This window comes from Kryptolebias marmoratus, linkage group LG2, assembly GCF_001649575.2.
Source record: "Kryptolebias marmoratus isolate JLee-2015 linkage group LG2, ASM164957v2, whole genome shotgun sequence".
NCBI classification, from domain to species: domain Eukaryota; kingdom Metazoa; phylum Chordata; class Actinopteri; order Cyprinodontiformes; family Rivulidae; genus Kryptolebias; species Kryptolebias marmoratus.
Window position 1 is genome coordinate 19,873,597 of NC_051431.1, and position 21,070 is coordinate 19,894,666.

At 43.2% G+C, this 21,070-nt stretch overlaps 2 protein-coding genes across 4 annotated transcripts in view; both read left to right on the plus strand.

The window, feature by feature from the left end:
* brwd1 (bromodomain and WD repeat domain containing 1) overlaps positions 1-18,076 on the plus strand; it is a 25,903-nt gene extending 7,827 nt beyond the window's left edge. The window contains exons 10-44 of one of the 3 annotated variants that reach the window (XM_017420038.3): positions 175-245; positions 452-552; positions 658-698; positions 789-890; positions 1,932-2,085; positions 2,175-2,309; positions 3,235-3,363; positions 3,525-3,673; positions 5,559-5,635; positions 6,135-6,365; positions 6,480-6,663; positions 7,246-7,333; positions 7,796-7,918; positions 8,003-8,073; positions 8,220-8,487; positions 8,576-8,692; positions 9,037-9,144; positions 9,609-9,733; positions 9,874-9,956; positions 10,244-10,355; positions 10,498-10,559; positions 10,658-10,813; positions 10,941-11,061; positions 11,168-11,293; positions 11,429-11,495; positions 11,987-12,037; positions 12,406-12,531; positions 12,640-12,792; positions 12,944-13,101; positions 13,308-13,480; positions 13,944-14,087; positions 14,170-14,337; positions 14,441-14,749; positions 14,846-15,001; positions 15,677-18,076. In XM_017420038.3, the coding sequence (XP_017275527.1) occupies positions 175-245; positions 452-552; positions 658-698; positions 789-890; positions 1,932-2,085; positions 2,175-2,309; positions 3,235-3,363; positions 3,525-3,673; positions 5,559-5,635; positions 6,135-6,365; positions 6,480-6,663; positions 7,246-7,333; positions 7,796-7,918; positions 8,003-8,073; positions 8,220-8,487; positions 8,576-8,692; positions 9,037-9,144; positions 9,609-9,733; positions 9,874-9,956; positions 10,244-10,355; positions 10,498-10,559; positions 10,658-10,813; positions 10,941-11,061; positions 11,168-11,293; positions 11,429-11,495; positions 11,987-12,037; positions 12,406-12,531; positions 12,640-12,792; positions 12,944-13,101; positions 13,308-13,480; positions 13,944-14,087; positions 14,170-14,337; positions 14,441-14,749; positions 14,846-15,001; positions 15,677-17,007 (5,770 nt within the window). In that variant the 3' untranslated portion in view covers positions 17,008-18,076. Of the gene's footprint in view, positions 1-174; positions 246-451; positions 553-657; positions 699-788; positions 891-1,931; positions 2,086-2,174; positions 2,310-3,234; positions 3,364-3,524; positions 3,674-5,558; positions 5,636-6,134; positions 6,366-6,479; positions 6,664-7,245; positions 7,334-7,795; positions 7,919-8,002; positions 8,074-8,219; positions 8,488-8,575; positions 8,693-9,036; positions 9,145-9,608; positions 9,734-9,873; positions 9,957-10,243; positions 10,356-10,497; positions 10,560-10,657; positions 10,814-10,940; positions 11,062-11,167; positions 11,294-11,428; positions 11,496-11,986; positions 12,038-12,405; positions 12,532-12,639; positions 12,793-12,943; positions 13,102-13,279; positions 13,481-13,943; positions 14,088-14,169; positions 14,338-14,440; positions 14,750-14,845; positions 15,002-15,676 lie in introns of those variants that run through there. The other 2 variants (XM_017420039.3, XR_005234337.1) reach the window with 2 other exon arrangements.
* A 449-nt stretch (positions 18,077-18,525) lies between these two features.
* mipepa (mitochondrial intermediate peptidase a) overlaps positions 18,526-21,070 on the plus strand; it is a 30,149-nt gene continuing 27,604 nt past the window's right edge. Inside the window, exons 1-4 of the mRNA XM_017420040.3 lie at positions 18,526-19,128; positions 19,248-19,421; positions 20,142-20,230; positions 20,355-20,441. Coding sequence (XP_017275529.1) covers positions 18,982-19,128; positions 19,248-19,421; positions 20,142-20,230; positions 20,355-20,441 — 497 coding nt within the window. The 5' untranslated portion in view covers positions 18,526-18,981. The remainder of the gene's footprint in view (positions 19,129-19,247; positions 19,422-20,141; positions 20,231-20,354; positions 20,442-21,070) is intronic.

The following is a 21,070-nucleotide window of genomic DNA, read 5'->3' on the forward strand; positions in this document are numbered from 1 at the left end:
GGGGGGGATAAAGGTTAAATTATGTGCCTACAATTAGCAGTAGTGTTTGTAGCAGAGCTGGCAGTGACCACCGTCACATCCTAAAGGGATATTGTTTGTCAGACTTGTGTTTGTCAGTAAAGCTGAAGCTGTGGTCGGATTTCGTTTCAACTCTTTACCAATTTTTCTTTCCAGCGATCGGCCACACAAATTCACAGAGCGGCCGAGGCCTGGCGTTCAGACGGTGTGCTCCTCGTTCAGTCCAGGTAACCAGCTTATTGTTGCTAATTCTCAATGTGTCAAAATGTTTTTAGTGTTTAACAAACCTGCAGGCTGTGCGTACGACTTCACTTAATTTCATGAGCAGTTTTTTAGAATTTGAAACTTTTTGTTTGTGTGTGTGTGAAGCTTGGTTTGAATGCCCGAAACTCATTTTATGTTTTTTTTTTTTTTTCAATGATTTCTTTCTCAGGTGGGATGTTCTTGGCAACAGGAAGTACTGATGATGTCATTAGAATATATTATTTGGGAAACGGAAGCCCGGAGAAGGTGTCAGAGCTCCACGAGCACACGGTGAGTTGGCATGTTAAGTGACATTGTCTAACATAAACTTAGAGCTTTTTAATTTTTATATTGGACACCAACACTACACTGTTCTTATGACTCTTCCTTTCCTAGGACAAAGTTGACAGCATCCAGTTTTGTCACTCAGGTGAAAGGTATGTATTCTCAGCTTTTTATTATTGCACCACGTGCCTGCCTTTAAACGTATTGTACCAAGTAAGTCACGGGGTGTCGTCCTGTCTCAGGTTTGTAAGTGGGAGTCGCGATGGAACGGCGCGCATCTGGAAGCTCCATCTGCGGCAGCGGTGGAGGTGCATCCTGCTCAACATGTCCGCTACTCTTCCCGGGTATGGGCCGAGCTCGACGGTGTCCTTTCTTGGTGTGGTATTTTTGATTTGTGCCCAGAGATGATAAGCGAGTGCCGATTGCTCAACGAGCAGCAGCCAAGTAAAACACGTGCTGACGTCAGCCGAGAAGTAGATTTATCCCAAATGTTTGTTCAGTTGTAAGACGGTGTTGGCTCTGTCATCTGTTATTGTCAACTAGTCACTTCCAGGTTGCTTTTTCAGAAAGATACATAGCTCAGCTGTAAATAATGGGTCAATGTTTGCTTTCCCTCATTACAAAACAATTGGCTACAGAAGGATGGTTGTCATTCCTAGAAATTTAGGTGGAAAAGGTTTGAAATTTTTAAATGTACTAATTATTTAGTTAGGATAACTTTGCACAGATTGATAGTAAAAAGCAAAACCATTAACATAATGCTGTAATTTCTGTTTTGTTGCGTAATAGCAGAGAACTCTTATGGATTATTTTTCTTCTTGGAAGCGTGCTCCAACATATTCAGGCCCCGTCACGCTGTTAAATACACACATTTGGATGTACACAGCTAAATTTGCCAATACAAAACAGGACTAAAGTAAAAGTCTGGATCAAAGTTTTTTCTTTTCTTTTTTTAATTAAAACAAATTCATTTCTGCCCACATTTGCCTAGCGTGGAAAAAATGAAAAGGGAGCTTCACTGACAACTTTTTAACATCTTTAATGAGCCGAGGTAACTAAAATACCACATCCTACAATATTTTTGTCTGACTCGAGATTTTAAAAAAAGTTATTTTTATTATTATACCACCATCTGGTTTGCAATCTTTGGCAAAGTGCAGAAGAGAGCACACAAAATGTAACTGTCGAAGGAAAACAAGCTCTGGCATGCATCTTTTCTAAAAGCAAACCCCTATTTACTAAGAAAATATTAGCACTTACAGGTTGCAGATTATATATTGTTACTGGTGCACAACGAGTAGGCACAGCAAACTGTTAACTGTTCAACACCCGTCGTGTAAATCTAAAAAATGTTTTATTTTGTTTTGTTTTTTTCCCCCTCTCAGTGCTGAACCAATGAGTGAAGAAGAAAGCTACTTTAAACCCAAAGTCACCATGGTAGCGTGGGATCGCCATGACAATACAGTCGTCACGGCCGTTAACAACCATCTCCTCAAAGTGTGGAACTCCTACACAGGGCAGCTGCTACATATCCTCAAAGTACGTGGTCGCCGTTTCCTTCCCTTCTCCTCAGTGAACAGCGGAGCAGTGAATAAGTTGATACCACCCGGTTGAACGTTTGTTTTCAGGGCCATGAGGCGGAGGTGTTTGTCCTCGAACCACACCCCTTTGATCCCAGGATCATCCTGTCCGCTGGCCACGACGGGAACGTCTTCATCTGGGATCTGCAGCGAGGGAAGAAGACGCAGCATTACTTCAACATGGTACGCAAATGTTTCACACAGGCAACAAAAACACAACAACAGTGCGGCTTTGTTGAATTATTTAGAGACGTGGAATGATGTAAATTATAAATTATGCTCACATGGAGGAAGGAAACTGTAAAATTGAGTTGTTTAAAACATAACTGGTCCGTCTTTTCTGTACGTTTTTGTTATGCAACTCTTACACTCCTACAAATAGATTAGACAAGGACACAAAATGTGGTTTATAAAATGTTAATCTTTCAGAACTCCTAGAATTAAACAGAGACTAGAACTTTCAATTCAATTTATTTATATAGCGTCAAATCACAACAAAAGTTGTCTCAAACTCCTCAAACAGATTATTTCTGTCCAGATGTTCACACAATTGATTCACATCTATTTTCTCAAAAATCTTTGGGATAAATTAGAGATTCGATCTCCTGAATCAAGATCACGTTTCTTAAGTAAAGGTTTAATTACAGCAACTTTAAATCTCTGGGTACATAACCAGTCATTAGAGATAAATTAAGCAGATCCAAAATGGGGATATTAATTGGGGGAGAAACATCTTTGAACAGTCTGGTTGGGATGGGATCTGACAGACATGTTGATGGTTTGGATGAAGCTATTATTTTTGACAATTCAGAGAGCTCAACAGGACAAAAACAGTCCAATATCAGGTTCCGGTGACATTTCTAAAGCTGATTTATCTGACAGGGAATCAGAGGCAATAGTTGGAAGGATGATGTGAATTTTCTCTCTAATTAAAACAACTTTATAAGTAGAAATCATCACTACTTGGAGTTATATGGATACATGGCTCAACAGAGAGAGAGAACATTCTACTTCTCACATTTCAAGTATTAGAAAACCAAAGAGAAAAAGAACATTTATCCCGTCATCTTCTTGTAAGTAAATTGGGTTGTTTTGTTTTTCCATCCAGATTGAAGGTCAGGGTCACGGAGCCGTGTTTGACTGCAAATTCACTCCTGATGGTCAGCGTTTCGCCTGCACAGACTCGCACGGCCATCTGCTCATCTTCGGCTTCGGCGGTTCCAAGCCCTACGAAAAGGCAAGACGCGCCGCTGCGTTTTTCCTGTCAGAGACGTTCTTTGGAACGTTGGACCAAACCAGCAGAAATAAACGTTCAATTCGTCCTTCGTTGAGTATTTATAAAACGGAGCAGCGACGTGAAGCCGCTTGTGAAACTGTTGCTCCTCCTGTTCCCCGCAGCTTCCAGACCAGGTGTTTTTCCACACGGACTACCGGCCGCTCATTCGGGACGCCAACGGCTTTGTGTTGGATGAGCAGACGCAGCAGGCACCCCATCTCATGCCCCCGCCGTTCCTGGTAGACGTCGATGGAAACCCCCATCCACCAAGGTAGTCGAGACGTCGAGCTTCGTTCTGATTGCCCTGAAACCACGAATACCTGCATCTCACTGGACTGCCACTACTTGGTGACTCAAACTTGCGAGAAAATTGGCAAATTTTCAGTCTCGGGGAACTGTGAGTGTCTGCGACCAAACCCGAGTGTTCAGTTTATGTTTTGCACCTGTCCAGCGAGCCATGCGGCTGCATTCTGCTCAGGCAGTTTTTGAAAATTACGGTCTATTTTCTTGTGCACAGCTCGCAAACCTGTATTCTTTAGAAATGAAGACAGGCAGGTTCAGACCAATGTAGTTGTAGATGGGACCAGAAGCTGGAAGATGAAGCTACAAAGGATGAGCGCCACCTAGTGCCTGGCTACAGTAAAATTAGTAAGGCCATGCTACATGAATGAATGGGACATTTATCTGACTTAAAAATAAAAAAGCACTTTAGATATCTTTTTTTAGGTTGTATTTTTTTGTTGTTGTTGATTCACCTAGCTCTTCACTTGCTGCTGAATGTTCAGACATGCATTTTTTTTAATATGTGTAGTTTTACTAACTTATTGAGTTAGGTGTGTAGGTGGGACTTTCATACCGACGTCCCTGCTGCGCAGGCTCTGCCTCCAGTAATACGGTCCACAGGTTGGACCTGGACATTTGGGGCTGTAGCCTCCGATGTTTTCTGGCAAAACCCAGAGCTCAAGTCAAAGAAAGGCTCCTAAAATCATTAATACGTTTGCCTGAAAACTCAAGCAGGGTACGTTGTGCTTTCTCAGCAAGCAGCACCTACTTCATCACGCATGCGCTGACAGCCTGTGGCATGTGCACGATTTACTCCCCGGCTGCAGAAGTTGGAGAAAATATGCAAAATGGGCTATTAATAAGTGTGGTGGGGGTGCACACCGACCTGTTACTGCTCAAATGACTACAGGAGAATGCCTCTACTATCTTTCTTTCATATTTATTTACTTGCTTATGTACTTAGAACCGACCTGTCTGTCGGTCGAGGCGGGCTCAGTTGGTGACCCAGTCCAGAGACTGTGGCACCCGTCAAACTGCAACACAGGAGTCATAAGACGAGTTCAGGGAGGAAACCTCCCATGATGCTCAGGGGGAAACTCAGCACAGCAGCTGTGCAATTACAGGAGTGTTTTCCCCTGATTTACTTTGATGCACGTTTTACTTTGCAAGTGCAAGCAATGCACATAATGTCACGTTACAGATGCCTACGTGTTTCCATACAGTAGCAAAAACAAAAAAGTAGTGATTAATCACATACAGCTTTAGCTCTCTAGATGGGTACCAGGTGACATTTGAACACGCTCAAAATTCAAGCAACAAGACAGCAAGGTTCTGTTGCTCATGTGGAAATTGAGAACGGCTGCAGGCATTTTGGAGACTTTCTCGCAAATACCGCTCCCAGTTTGGCACCAAGAGTCGCTGCCAAGTGAGATTCTGGCTAAAGTCATACGTGACATTTGATGCTCTTTTATTCTAAGATCTTCAGGTGCGCCAACTTGAGTTTACACCATCAGGAACGTTGATTACCTCTCAGCGGAAAATCAAGCAATGCTTTTGTGTTTTAAACAAGAAAAAGTGAATCTTTAGGCATTTTCTCAGAGACCAGTCATTTCTCTGGTCACTTTAAGCACTTGCGTTAACTACAGTCTTTCTCTATTTGATATCTCGAGTCACAAACTTCTATTAATTTTTTAACCTTTTCCTCGTCTCCGTTAACTATAAAATTATATTGTCTGTGCACATCTACCTTTTTAGTAACAGCACTTTATTGTAAAGCCAAACATTATTTTGTTCATAACCATCATTGAACTGTATTTTTTTTTTTAATAAACTCTGCAGTGGTTTTTAAATGTTTATATTTGACTTAATTTCAGGTACCAGCGCCTTGTCCCCGGGAGGGAGAACATTGCTGCCGAGCACCTGGTTCCTCAGTTAGGATACGTAGCCACCAGTAAGACTTTAATTTAACATTATATAACCAAAGGAAACTTACTTTATAAAGCCTTACTTTTTGATATTTCACGCCGTAGGGCTGCACAATGGATAGAAAATTTGTCATTGCAGTATCAGTAAGGATAATATCAGTATCACACAGAACTGCTTGGACTGCAATAAATCACAGGCTGTTAAGCATTCATGTTCTGCTTGCTGCTAATAGATTCGTTCAAACAGCCAGTACTCTTGATGCCCACAGCAGGTTTAGATGATAATGATGACAGAAGAGAAATTAAGAAGTGAGGGGGGGAAATGGGTTAATCAGAATTGATATTGTCATTGCAATATTAAACAATAATATCATGTTTTTCTAACATCCTGCAGCCTTATGATGCAGTAATGAACTTTCAAAGAGGCATCAGCCAACTAAATTAAAAGAAAACACACCTAAATTAGAGTTTGATTATTTTACCTTAAAATCCTCACGTTTTAAATTTTCTCTGTTTTGTCTTCAGGTGACGGTGAGGTGGTGGAGCAGGTCATCAGCCAGCAGACCGCCGAGCACGAGGAGGTAACAGTGAGACGCAGCAGCCTTCTGGACGAGGCCATCCGGCAGCTCCAGGAGCAACAAGACCGGCAGAGCCAGCCTCGGGCGGGAGCGACGGCGGGGTCCAGAGCCGGTCCAGAAGGGCAAGCCGAAGCCCACGGCCCAGTGTTGGCGCCAGCACCGAGCACGCCTCGCAGAGGTATCCGTGCTGCTCTGGATCGTTTTTGTTGACTCATACAGTGCCCTTGACGGTGCTCCAGGAGCACTCGAGCATTTATTTATTTTATTTTATTTTTTTTTTCCTTTGCTGCAGTGTCTGTAAATGACCGGGCAGACGTGCAGTCCTCTCCTAACGTGGGCCTGCGCCGCAGCGGACAAGTAGAGGGCGTAAGACAAATGCATCAGAATGCTCCTCGCAGCCAGATGGCCACGGAGAGAGACCTGCAGGCCTGGAGACGCAGGGTGGTGGTTCCTGAACTGGCGTCCAGCAGCTATAGGTAGAGTTAACTTGTTATGGAGCCCTTTTTATAGAACTTCTTAATAGATCTACAGCTCTCAACTTAAAGGCCAGGAAGTAATCAAAAATTGTACACTTAAAACTGATTAACTTTTGATACAAGATGGCCTCCACAGCTGATCAGTTGTAGCAAACATGGCTGTAACTCAGTCAGTTTTACAGATATTAAGCTTAACTGGGTGTGTTAGTAGCTGAAGGTCATCCCCAGCAGATACTCCAGGTGCTAACAGGTGGTCTTTTTATAGATTTTATAAAAATTGAGTTTTTTGAATGTTTGATTTAATGAGTAAAAAGTTTTGCAAAGATGTTTTTATCAGATTGTCTTACTTCTTAGACAAATATTAAATTCATAAAAATACAGCTTGGTTTGCAAACTCAATTATTTTGTTTAGGATACACAAAAATGTTATCAGCAGCTTTTTTTTTTTTTTTCTTTCTTCTTGACTATGACTAGAAGTGCCTATGGGTGTAATTTATGCCTTTTTGGTGTATTTGATGGTGTACTTTTCCTCCCACCTTTCTATTGCTTCTCGAGATAAACATCACAGAAATGATTTTTCAGGCACCAGGAGGACATTCGAGTCGTCAGAGGAGATGAGGAGGTGCTTCTGTACAACACAAAGAAGAGACGCATTTTCTACAGCTGCCGGGTAGATATCTCGTTTTGTAAATGATCGATGTTCCAGCCTCTTTACCCTTTTCAGGTTCACACACACACACACATCCAGTGTTTTTAAATTATTTTACACTTTATATACATCACTTTATTCTATTCAGTCTTTGGGGGATTTAGTGTCTCGGCACACTGCAGGGATCAAAGTCCTGGCTCTCAGATTGGAGGGTGATCTCCCCACCAGAAGGGCTTCAGTCGTAGTTTGAATTTTGTGTAGACTGCTGTTCATAGTGTGGAGCAAAGGCTTCAGTTTGTGTTGAAATCTTGTTGGACTGTACAAATTACAGAACCAAAAACCGTGATACAGATATTGTCTTTTCCCCGTTTAACACGCCACATGTTAATAACCATTTCTCAAACTATTACATCAGAGTATAACGGGACACAAGTGGGTTGTCTCTTATGTTGTACGAGTGCTCAGTCGGCTCTCTGTCCCCAGGATGATTCGGACGACGAGCCCCCCACTGCGAAGAGAGCCCACGGCCGCCGAGGCTCACTGGAGCTGATCGAGTTCTCGTGTGAAGAGGGAGAGGAGACGGCCAGTTCAGACGTACACTCCGAGGTATCACGTTAAGCACACCTTTGTGACTATGTAAAATGTGTGGGATACAAGCTTCTGAGGTTGTTTTTGTTTGTTTTTTTTCAGGAAAATGAACTGGATGTCACTGAACTGGACTCTTCTAATGATGAGGAGGAGTGGAAAAGCGACACCTCAAGGTATAAAGCTATACCTTTACACGTCAAACTTTTCTTTCATGGTTGTATTGTGTAAGACGGCGGTCCGCGTGGTACTTTCACTCAGGATGAGTCAAAGTCCAGTGTTTGCGATGCTGATTTAACCCGTGTGGTTTTCCTGTGCGCAGCCACTCATCCAGCGAGTACTCTGACTGGACAGCAGATGCTGGCATAAACCTGCAGCCCTCCACCCCCTTGTCGTCACGGAAACGAGTGAGGCGCAGACTCAGCAGCTCTGAGGAGGAGGAGGAAGAGCACGAGGAGGAGGAGGAGAAGCAGCAGCAGCAGCAAAGCGACGAGGAGGAAAAACCTGCAAAGAAACGCAAAGAGAAGTCCAAGAAAGTCAAAACTCACTCACCCAGGGTGAGTTTGACACTTCTGTGTAAATCTGAAGTGGTTAGTTTTAGATTCCATCATAAATAAATAAAATGAGTTGTGTTTATAACTTCATGTGTAACATTTTATATGTTGTTGTTCCCATCAGCGTCCAAAGGCCAGACCATCTATTAACAGGGAAGTGTCCAACGAGTTCAGACCATCAGCGTGGATCACCGACGTTATTCCCAGGAAGTCTCCTTTTGTTCCCCAAATGGGCGATGAGGTACGTGATCATATCAGTGGCTCTTACTGTCACAGTTTCAGAACCAAGACATGGACACGTGCTCATTTTTATACCTTCTAGTGTCAGAAAATGTACACCTCAGAGGCCCTTTCTTGTTCATTTATAACATTTGTCACATGGAACAATGCAGCACAGACACACAAAATAGCTGTACTTATTTAGTATTTTTTTAAAATTAGATTAATTTCACATGTTGCATTGTGCGGGGATGTAGAAATATATTTTTCAAGCGTAATTACTGTGTCCAGCTTGTGGTGGAAGTAAAGCTCTTATGAACAGAGTTAAATTACCTTCTAAGATTGTTTTTTTTCCTCCTCTGTCAGGTGATCTACTTTCGGCAGGGGCACGAGGCTTACGTCGAGGCTGTGAGTCGGAGCGAGCTTTACCCCATCAACCTGGAGAAACAGCCGTGGAAGAAAATGGAGCTGAGGGTATGAGTTAAAGCTTAAGGAAGAACACTGGAATGTTCCAGTAGATAACTTAATAACATAAAATTAAAGACCTAAACAATCCTTGAAGGAATGCATGTCGCCCGCCGTCTTTCATGCTAGAGTTTAAACTGAGATTGTCTTATGTTGAGGAGTTATTATAGTACGTGTTGTGGAAGGTGCTCAGCTGCTACCATCACAGTTTTTTTTTTATCTGTGGCAGCCATCTTTAAAAGTTAATCAGGCGTAGCTGTGCCTGATGTCTGAGTTTCATTCAAATCTGCCACGGGCGAACACGTTATCGCCTTTTAGTGGCAAGTGGTAAATACCAGAAGTTGTCTGTTTTCTACGGAATATTCACCGAGACCTTATAAATCCTAAATTTCAGATTTAAAAGTTGATTCTAAATCTCAGAGCTAGAAATAAAATTAAAATCCTGCTGGTTTTTGTTTTGTTTGTCCTTCCAGGATCAAGAGTTTGTGAAGATCACTGGCATCAAATACGAAGTTTGTCCTCCGACGCTGTGCTGCGTGAAGCTGTCCCTCATCGACCACGGCACGGGCAAAATCACAGACAAGTCCTTCTCAATCAAGTAGGCAGCTCATGTTTGAATCTCATCTGTGGAGACAGTTGGCTCTCTTTCATGTGGTCGGTTTTTGTGGAGTGTATTTATTATTATCCTGTAGTTTACATGTATCGTTCCGTAAAGCGACACTTTGTTTTCCCCTGCAGGTATCATGACATGCCAGACGTGATCGATTTTTTGGTGTTGAGGCAAAGTTATGATGAAGCACTCCGTCGAAACTGGCAACCAAGTGAGTCTGCTCGTTCCTCGTCATGTTAGTTTATTCTTCTGTCCATAAGTTTCATTTATTTTGAATAACTTTTAGGTTTTGATACAAATTAGGAAATGCACTTTGGAGGCTTCATGTTAGTTTGAAGATTTTTTTCTAAATAATAAATGAGGGTTTGTTTTTTGTTTATCTATAAATCAGTTTTAAATTGTTTGACTTGCAGTCCTTTAGAGAAATAGGCGACAGCTTCTGTTTACTCTCGGTGTGAGCTTGGTTTATTTTTAAAATTTTTTTCCTCTGACTGACAGATGACAGATTTCGCTCAGTAATTGACGATGCCTGGTGGTTTGGGACCATCGTCTGTCAGGAGCCCTACCAGCCAGAATACCCAGATAGCCTCTTCCAGTGCTTCAAAGTCAGGTGTGAAAAAACAAAACGGCAGCACTTTTGAGAAATTTACACGCAGGTTTTGCATTTTTACATGGCTTGCTGGACAGTAAGAAAATGAACAAACAAAATAAATTGGCTGATTGTTACACTGTGTTGATCTGTGTTCCCACAGATGGGACAATGGGGAAACTGAAAAACTGAGTCCGTGGGATTTGGAGCCAATCGTAGATGATGGTAATAGACCTTTTAGGTTTAGCCATCTCAAGGATGAGCGTCGGGAGTTGATCGTAGTTTGGTTTATTTAAAAATATGTGTACGTGTACGCCGTGCAGCCCAGCAGCCAGAGATGGAGGGAGGAGGAATCCCGGTGACAGCAGAGGAGATGAAAGAACTGATGTACAAGCCTCTGGCAGGGGAGTGGGGCGAGAGGAGCCGAGACGAGGAGTGTGAACGCATCATCGCTGGCATCGATCAGCTCATCACTGTCGGTGCGTACTCAGAAGCCGCCAGTTCTTTAGGTTTATCGTCAGCTGTTGACTTTCCATCATTTACTTACCTGAGGTGACATAAAGGTGCAGAGTTACAGACTCGCTGTCCTGTGCGTTTGTGACACAGAGATCGCAGCTCCGTTTTCCGGTCCCGTGGACTTGGTCCAGTATCCCACCTACTGCACCGTGATCGCCTATCCCACCGATCTGGGCACCATCAAGCTGCGTCTGATGAACCGATTCTACAGGTCAGTTCCTCCAGTCGGTTTTCATCCAAGTGGTTTTATTTATTCTGTCTTTGCAACATCTTAACACTTTACTTTGAGGCAGACACTGATCTTGTGTGCTCCGCAGGCGCCTCTCTGCATTAATCTGGGATGCCAGGTACATCGCACACAACGCTCGCACTTTCAATGAGCCGAGGAGCAAGATTGCCCACTCTGCAAAAATCATCTCAAATGTCCTCCAGAAATTTGTCAAGTACGTGTTACCGAATGTTGAACTTCTAAAACATGTATATTTTATGGTCATGTCTCTGGTGTTAAATTACAGAGAACCATATCGTTTACATTAATTTCTACATTTTCCGCTGACCCGTCTCCCTTCCACCCGCAGCAATCCGAGCTGCACGGATCTCATGGAGATTTACAGCGCTGTGGAGGAAATGGACGACGATGACGAGGCAAGTCTGGATAAATTAAAAAGCCTTTCAGGCAACTTGTTCTCAAGAGAAGTTGCAAGCGCATGACTAAATGTATACAGCAGCTTCAGGCTGTCAGTTCTCTGGCAGAAAGAGGAGTTTTCAGCTTTTTTTTTTCTTATCCTTGCTGTTCTTATGAATTTACTGGTGCACACCAAATGTGGGTGTAGCCACATTTAGTGTGCAAAAGTTTCAATGGGTTTGACTGCAGTCTAAAACAGCCTGACAGCTTTAAGAGGGGAAACATGGAGCCATTCTGTGGCTAATGATGCGTAAAATGAGACATTTATATGTGAATTTAGCTGGAAAAAATAGATTTTTTCATCATGACTAGAACTGATCAAGATAAAAACATTATTGTAATATTGTTTGTATTTATTGTTCGTGTTTTCTATCTGTGAGCTCGTCAGTAAATGGCTTGATTTTCACCGATTACATTTAAAACAAAACTCTGAATGTGGCTCATCTGACAGGAAGAAGACACAGAAGCACCAGGAACGTCGTCGGGACACAGACTGCGTCAGGTGATCAGAAACTGATAAAACCCTAAAATTCATTTGAAGAATCCTGACACTGAACGATCGTTGGTGGAACTTATTATGAACGTGTGTTCATGTAGACCAGTGGTGTCCGATCCTGGTTCTGGAGGGCCACTATCCTGCATGGTTTAGTTGTTTATCTGCTCTTTCATTCTGTAGAAGCCTGTGAATCACTGTCATTTAAATCAGGTGTGTCAAAGCAGAGAAACATCTAAAACATGCAGGACAGCAGCCCTCCAGGACCAGGATTGGACAGCTCTGATGTAGACCATGAGACTGTGGGATCATTTAGGAAGAGAAGCTAAAAGTGAAGCTGTTTTATCATTTCTTTTCTTTGTTCTCTGTGTCTGCAGCACTCGGTGGAGGTGCCGCCGGACAGAGATTCCTGGAAAGAACAGTGCAAGAACCTGGTCAACTATATATTTGACTGCGAGGACTCGGAGCCGTTCAGGCAGCCTGTGGATCCCGAGAACTATCCGGTAAGTTGGCACAGCAGCCGAGGCCACATCATCAAACGGCTACAAGTTTGGTTTGAGCTATGAACTGTGTTGCTGAGGTCCAAGTCTTGTTTTTGTTTGCATATTCAGGACTACTTTGACATTATTGATACACCGATGGACTTTGGCACGGTGAAAAGGACCCTGGAGGAAGATCACTATGAAAACCCCATAGAGCTGTGCAAAGACACGCGCTTAATATTTGCCAACGCTAAAGCCTACACACCCAACAAACGCTCCAAGGTGGGGGCTAATTACAGTTTTGGAGGCGACATTAATCTGTTGAAAACGTCCCCTGGCTTCAAATATGAGATGTTTTAAATCATCTGTTTTTTTTTTATTTTATTTTTCTGGATTTGATTAATTTTTTGTCATTCTCTTTAATCTCTTCTAGATTTACAGTATGACCTTGCGGCTGTCTGCCTTCTTTGAGGAGCAGATCAGAACAATCATATCAGAGTACAAAACTGCTATCAAAAGCAGCGAGAGGCTCCGCCGCAGTCAGAGGTTTCGCAAGAAAACGCAGCAGGATCAGCCCTCTGCCACAACAAGGTGTGCTAGTTCTCCTCCTCTTTGTTTGGCTTCATTTGACTTCATACTTTCCTGTTGCAACTTGTTTTTTTGTTTCCTTCTGTTGCGCACAGCAGAATCCCGTTTCTGTCCCTACATTATGTGACATTTTACACGTGACTGCTTTTTTTTTTTTTTTTTTTTTTTTTTTTTCAAAAAGCGCCGTGTTTTTCTTGTGTTTCTCTAAGTCAAAAAAGGGCTGGTGTCAAAACTCAGGAAAAATTGGAGTCGATATCAGTAACCAAATCTACCTCAGCCAAAGTGTCCGTTCCTGAGAGAGCAAGGAGGAGTCGAGGCAGCAGCTCAGGTCGCAGCTCCTCGGAGGACGAGTCCGGCTCCAAAGCTGCCTCGTCAACTCCAGGTACGGAGGAACTGAGAGCAGCTTTTCTTACTGTGACTTCAGCTTTCATGGGGTCTACGCCGAATGGAGGTTAATTTATTTTATAAGTGTGTTTGTGCCGTCAGAGACTAGTGTGACCCTCACGGTTGTTTGTGTTTTCTAGTGTAAAGTGATTTTTAGAGAAACTGAAACTTCAAAAGCTATCTGTAACCCGTTTATCATGTGAGAAATAATTAAAATATTAATCAGGAGAGAAGCTTTCTTGTTGTGGAATGAGACAATATTTCCCTTTTATTTATGACTACAAACACTCTGCTTTAAATATTAAACTTTCAGTGTTATTATCTGGATGAAATAAAATCCACATTTTGGAGACGTGACATTAAACTGAACTCGTTTGATGGACGTGTTATTAAAAGCTCTTATGAATTCTTATCCTATGAAGTAACTGTTTATTTTATTGATACATTTTTTTCCTCTTCAGAGACTGAAAGCGAGAGTGAACTCAGTGATTCAGATGAAGAAAATAAACGTCCAGGTTCTTCAAAACCTCATCAAAGCAGACAAAAAGCAAGAGTCACGAGAAGCAACCGCTCCAAGCAGAAGAAGAAAAAGAAGAAGAAGAAAGGTCAGGAGTGATGAATGCCCACATAACCCACACAGAATAGTGTTGTGCTTAAATGTTCTGGAAATGTGATCATTGTGGCTAGTTGCTGAGATTGACAGCGAAGAAGAAGAGGAGGAGGAGGAGGAGGAGGAATCTGAGAGTGAAGGTGGAGAAGACGGGGAGGCATCTTCACTGTCTTCAGACGGGCCCTATCCCAGCAGGAGGACGCGACTGACCAGAAACCGCGCCGCTGGAGACAAAACGAGAGCAGGTGAGCAGCAGTCGCCGTGTTCGGCCTCGAGGCCCGAGCACCGAAACACCCGCAGGTTACCTCGTTTGATCCTGATCCCGATCCCGGGCGGCTTTGTGTTCAGAGAGCAGAGCGGAGACAAACGGCCACAGCAGCAGGACGTCCCGCCGGAGGAGGCGTCCCCGCCGGGACTCGGACAGAGCCGTGTCCCGGGGCTCGGACAGCGAACGGGAGGTCAGCATTCGCAGGTCTCTCAAACGAAAGACGGCGAGGGCTGCTGTTAATAAGATGAAGCTTCTCGATGCGTCTGACGAAGACTTCGAAGAGGAGGAGGAGGAGAAGATGCCGATTAGAAGCAGCAGCCGTATTCGCCACGCGGCTCGTATCAGTAAACGCACCGCTGTGATCCAGAGCAGCTCAGACACAGACGGAGGTAGGCGTATGTGTAGATGGAATTTTTTTTTCTGATTTTGGACAAGTTGTGATACATTTTTACTGTTTTGTTTTTTTTTTGTTTGTTTTGTTTTAGGTTCCCAGAATACTAAGGAATCCGATGGTGAATCCAAGGCTGAGGACGAGGGCAACGACAGCGATATTTCCTCCTCCTCCCAGATTAAGCAGAACGGAGATGCAAGGTCCATAAAACCGAAGACAATGAGACAGACTGACAAGACTAAGGGAAATGGTAAGAAATGTACCTTTGCGTATTAAGGTTTTTTAATTTTGCAAGGCCCTGTCCGTGCTTTTCTTATCCAATCAATTTAAACTCCAGTCACCCAATAGAAGTAAAAACTTTTTAAAAAATAGTCATTTATTTATTTTGTATGCGCCAAATTGCTCAGTATAAGACTAAAAACAGCAGCGAAGATGTTTTTTTTTTTTTTATGGAAGCACACACGTTCTCTGCTGGAGGAGTTCATTTTTATTGTTTAGTTTTTGTTTAATTTTATATTTTGTCATTTCACACTTAGCAGAGTTTGTAAGATAGAAACACTGGAGCTGTAAGTGTAGTTATACTGGTTTTAAAAAAGCCCGTCTCTGTTTCCCTTCCACCACTGTGGTTATTGTTCAAATAAATGTTTTCTGAACATACGCTACTCTTTCTTTCTGGTATAATTTTGAGTAAATAGATTGGTGCTGCACTTGGTGGCACATGGAGAAGGGTGGAGTGGGGGGTTCGTAGGCCAAGAAAAAAAAAAAATCGCTCTTAAAAAAACCAATCGTGGAATGGTTCAGCCCATCGTTGATGGTCGATAAATTCCTCCAATCGCTCAACCTCATTGCATATTTTTTTTTTCTTTGCTAGGGAAGCAGCTTCGAGTGTTATGTCTTGAACTTTTTTTTGTTTTTTCCTTTGCAGATACTTTGTCCCATGTGAACGGACATGGTGGAAAACATCACAAGTCTGACAGCAACTCGGAGCAAGAAGAAACTCCTGAGGACAGCTCTGGGGAAGAGGAGGATCAGAAAGCCTCGAGAAGCACGGCAACCAGTTCAGGAAGGAAAACTAAGATCATTAGTGAGGAGGAGGAGGACGCGAAAGGCCAAACCACACGACACAAACCTCCTGTAAGCTCAGATGAAGAAGAAGACAAAGGGGACAGCTCCCAGAACCACCTGCACCAAAATGGACAAAATGTGAAAGAATCATTCCAGAGGGACTCAAAGAAAAAACGGAAAGTTTCGCTATTAAAAAGCCAAGACAAACAAAAATCTGCCTCAACTAATAAACTAGACGTTGCGGAATCGGACGAACTCGGCAATTCTCTGAGGTCTGGCCTGCACAAGAAAAGAGTGAAAGCCTGCTCCAGTGACGGGTCTGACTTTGAAAGAAAGAGGCCAACAAGGAATAAGAACAAAAGGCCGCGCTGCAACACGTTGGCTTCGGACACTTCGGAGCGGGAATACGAACTTCAGTGGAAGCTGAGGAGGAAGCGCTCCACTGGCTCGTCGGAAGAGGAGTCGGATCCGTCCGACGACGCATCCAACAGACGGCTGAACCTTCGAGCTCTACCAAAAAAGACATACATCTCAGAGAACTCTCTGTCCGAGGAAGACTCTGCCCCGGCAAACCAGCATAGACAAAGAAACGGTAAAAAGAGAGACGCCGAGTCGAGTGAGGACCGATACAATACAAGACAGTCTAAGAGAGCGTCTTCGAGTGAAGCCCGGGTCCAGCTCCCCTCCAAGAGGAAACGGATTTACACCTCAGACTCTGAGGAGGAGGATGGAGAGAAGGAGCCAGTGAACGACAGAAACAGCAGGTCCAGCTCCTCAAAGCACTCCAAAAGGGAATCCAAACGGGAGAGCGCCACTTCGTCCCACTCCGATTCCAGCCAGGAGGAGAACGCCGCTTCTTCGAGGAGCGACGCGAGGCGGTCCAAACCTAAAAGGAAGAAGAGCTGCAGCAGCAACGACGACAGTTCAGACTCAGAAAGCAAGCAGCTGTCTTCTGCCTCCGGACACTCTTTTGCCAGCTCAGGGTCCCACAGCAGTCCAAAGAGGAGAAGCCAAGCGCGGACGCGGACCAGCGAAAGGGCTGCGAGCCGCCAGCTGCCACGGCGCCGCCGGCGGGCCGCCTCGGACGAGGAGGAGGACAACTACGAGACGTACGCCAAAGCGCAGCGGAAAACGCGCGTCAACACGCGCAACCGCGGGAAGCGGACGGTAAATTATCACGACAGCGAATGAAGGGGACGCCGGCTGCAGGCGGGACATTTTACCCGAGAGGTTACGGACACGTGATGATAGTAGCACTGGAGTCTGAATAAAATGCTGTGAATCTGTTTCATTCAGGGATATTTATATTTTCTATGAAAAAAAGAAAAAAGAAAAAACATGTTTATAGATGTTATACAAATTCAAGCATTTGAACTGCTGGTTTTTCATAAAGACACGGAGCAGAACACCACCTCCCATACTGCTTGTTGCGATGTGGCCGGCAGAGTAACCGTTCCGGAGAATCTTGTCAGCTTTGGGTGCTATCTAATATACCTCTGTTTAATCAAGCATATTGCTGGCTTGCACTAAGAAACACTGTAATGAGGTATTTAATACACTAGTTTAGCATTAGAAACTCAGGGGTCAACTAAGTTTACTGTAGTCTCGAAGCAGTGCAGTTTGTTTTCGAGCTAAGGTAAAGATGAGAAATGATTTCAGGTCGGCACACGTCCGAGCACACCGACCGGAACAAACTACAGCACTCCTATGTAAATCCACACACTTAGAGCTTGACTGTATTCAGATAATATGAGCCAAATGGACAAAAATTCTCTTCCCCACACTTTTTTTTTTTGGTTGTTTATTAGCTTTGTTTTGTATTATAGTGAATAGATGTAAATATGTGATTGAGAATTAAATTGAACGGTTTGACGATCAGTCAGTAGCAAAGTGTTTATTTAAGTTTGAGGGTTTTTTTTTTTATTATTTTCCTTCGCCATATGTCATAGACTGGTACTTTTTTTGGTTTGTTTTTGCCAGGTACTTTAGTACTTTAAGCAAAATGCAATGATTTCTCACATTGGGAAGACCTTTTTAATTGTCTTGTCACCTGCTTTCAGTATTAAATTGTTTTTCTGAGTTGACTTAAACTCTTATTTGAGGTTTCTAAATGCAGTCGCTTGATGACCTTTTTTTTCCTCCTCAATGTTTTTCGTACTACATCTTTAATAAACAATTTCGCAGGAATACTATTGATGCAATGTGTTCGTGGAGTGCAATGAATGAGTTATTCCTTCTGTTATTAAAGACATCAATTCAAGGGTTTGTGTGGATTTCTCGTAGGTGTGGTCCATTTTATAATCTTTTTACATTAGGAAAGAATTGTTCTAATCTGATCAATTTTTTAATTATTTTTAATAAACAAGCAAAGAATATTTGCAGATAGAGAGTCAAAAGTCTGTGCAAGTAAAATTTTATTATACTTTGTTTACAGGTTTTCAATACATATCTTGTATACATGAGTAATTTAAGGACTAAATAACAAATCTTAAGGCCAAATGACAGACAGAACTGAAACTGGACATATAATTGTAGAATCTTTTTATTTTTGGTATCTGAGTGAGAAACTAGAATAATTACAATATTCCGCCTATTCTTACAGATTTTTGTTCTGATTCTGTCAAAAACGCGTGCTTTTATTGTGAAGGTGCTCTAAAAGCGGACCGTTGTTCCTCCCGTGTGACGACAGAGTTATCGAAAGCTTTTCGCACTTTCGACAGCACTGCCTCCTTCAAACAATAATTATTACACAGGCTTGCTTTAAGAACTTGCTGTATTTAGAACAGCAACAATAATGTAGTTTTACTCGTTTTTATTTAAATATTATTAAACTTAATCTAATCTGTTTTTTTGTTTGTTTTACTTTCACGAAAATGCTCGACGGTTCAGACATTCAGATTTACTTTGATTAGCTAATGAGCTAGCGTGTTAGCAAGTATATTTACTAGAGAGAGAGACAGGTGTTTTTCACATGTGACTTTAAGAAGTCTGGTTTGTACCCAGAGAAAAGTTTGTAATGTGTTATTTTAACGGGCTGAAGTGAAGACAGTCCCGGCTTTTGTGTGCAGGCTAACGTTGAGGCTAAAGTGTAGTATGTCCTCTGTCCGTCGCTGTCAGCACTTAAAGCCGCAGTAAACCTGTCCGGGTCACAACGTTTAGTGCAGGATGTCTGCGTGCAGAGGTCTCGTTCACCTCGTAAAACACAGGTGCCCGTGGACGCGTTTTCGGAGGCATGTCACCACCTGGTCACCTGTCGGAGCCGCCTTCAATGCCAAACCTCACAGGCGGCTGGATCTCTCGGAGAAAAACGTGGTTCGTGCCGTATTTCTGTCGACACCGCAACACTCACCTAAACGACGAAAACACAAAGGCTGCTTTTTATTTGTGGATATAGTTCGTAATGGCATTTCCACCCGGTGTGTGTGACCCAGGGCTTGTTTGGAGTCCCTGAACTCACCTGTCCTGCAGGTTTCCAGGTGGCCTCGAAGGCAGCCCTGCAGCGCACGGAGCTCCTGCTGGACGCGGCTTGTTCTTCCCCTCCAGGTGTGGAGACCGTGCGGTGCTTCGACCGGCTCTCTGATGGGCTCTGTAAAGTGGCTGATCTGGTGAGTTACTGTGTAAAGTGGCTGATCTGGTGAGTTACTGTCAGAACTGAAGTGGTGTTCACCCAGCTTCAAGTCAAGAAAATCAGCCCTGGTTTGGGGCTGAAGCTTTAGATCAGCCAGAGCATCAGGAATGGTGTAAACCTTAAAAAGCTTAAAAGATTGATTAAGAGTTAGCAGTACATCCACCAATGGGGTTTGTACCCTTCTTCAAAATCAGCCCCTACCTGTAAGAGCAGGTGAATGAAAAACAATGTTTTCATTTGAATTATTTTTAGTAAACGGTCACATCGTTTCATAGTTTGTACCCTGGACATCTCTGGCATTTCTTATTCGACTGTTTTGCAAGCTCGTTAGGAGGATCAGACTTTCCAGCAATGAGGAAATTACCCATATCTTAGTCATAATAACCAAATATATATCTAAGTTTAAATGTGTTGTGCAATTTAAAAACGAAAGAAGTGAAAGGTATTCCAGTAAATGTAAATAAGGGTATTTTAAAGGATTATCCTGAGTTTGCCTGCTGATGTCTTGATGAAGGGCGGCGCAGCGAAGACCCACCTTTGCGGACGTGTTAAAGTATAAGAATCTTATGGACGATATACGCACTGGTCAGATTTAAAGAGGGATAGCTGGAGAAAAGACTGGGGTCAGGCCACACAAAGCTCTGAAAGCCTGCTGCCTGCTGTGTTACTGTTGTTGACGGCGCCTTGATTCCTGCAGGCAGACTTCATAAAAGTGGCTCATCCAGACCCAGAGTACCGCGAGGCCGCAGAGAAGACCTGCATGGAGATCGGCACCGTTGTGGAGAAGTAAGAGTTCTTCTGTGGCTCCGTTTCCTCATGTAGAAATGAGCAACGCTGATCATTGTCAGCGTTTTCATTGACTGTTCCCCGCATGCTTCGGTTCTGATAAACGGAGCCGCTTGCGTTTCAGACTGAACACCAATGTTGAGCTGTGCAGGAGCCTGAAGAATCTGCTGGACAACCCGAAAGCTGTGGCTCAACTGGACCCTGACACAAAGTAGGTTTTTTTTATTTTTGTATATTTATTCAGTATATTTAGCTGTGCCTCTGCTGTGTTTTCCCTGCTCATTTCTCAACATTTTACCTCAAGGAGGCAGACTTGTACAGTAATTTATTCAAGAGGTCTTAAGTAATACTGTAGTTTTTGTAGATCTTTTACAGGCTTTCTTTGCAGATTGACCACTTCTCGATCTTCTTTCCTGTCGAGTCCTTTTATGCGAGCCTAATTGTTTATAAAAAGAGAGGGGCACGACGGAACAAATCCTAATAATTTTAGTTTTCGCCACCGTGATGATTAAAAACGATGACTCACGCTCATGATAAATTCATTCACTAAAGGCACGGCACCCATCTTGATGGCTTTGATCATCCTTTTTATACAAAACAAACAAAAGAGGGGAAAGAACACAACCCTGCGGCAAACCGGTAGATGAGAGAAAACGCATTCACCCTCACCTGTGGCTCAGCTGTTAGAGTTGGAGGTTCGATTCCAGCAGTGTGCCGCATGTCGAAGTGTCCCTGGGCAAGACGCTGATCTCTCCCTGCCTCCGGTGTGCCCCGTCGATGCGTGAATGTGATCTAAAGCACTGATTAGACTCTGCAGAAAGATTTATTCAGATAATCTTT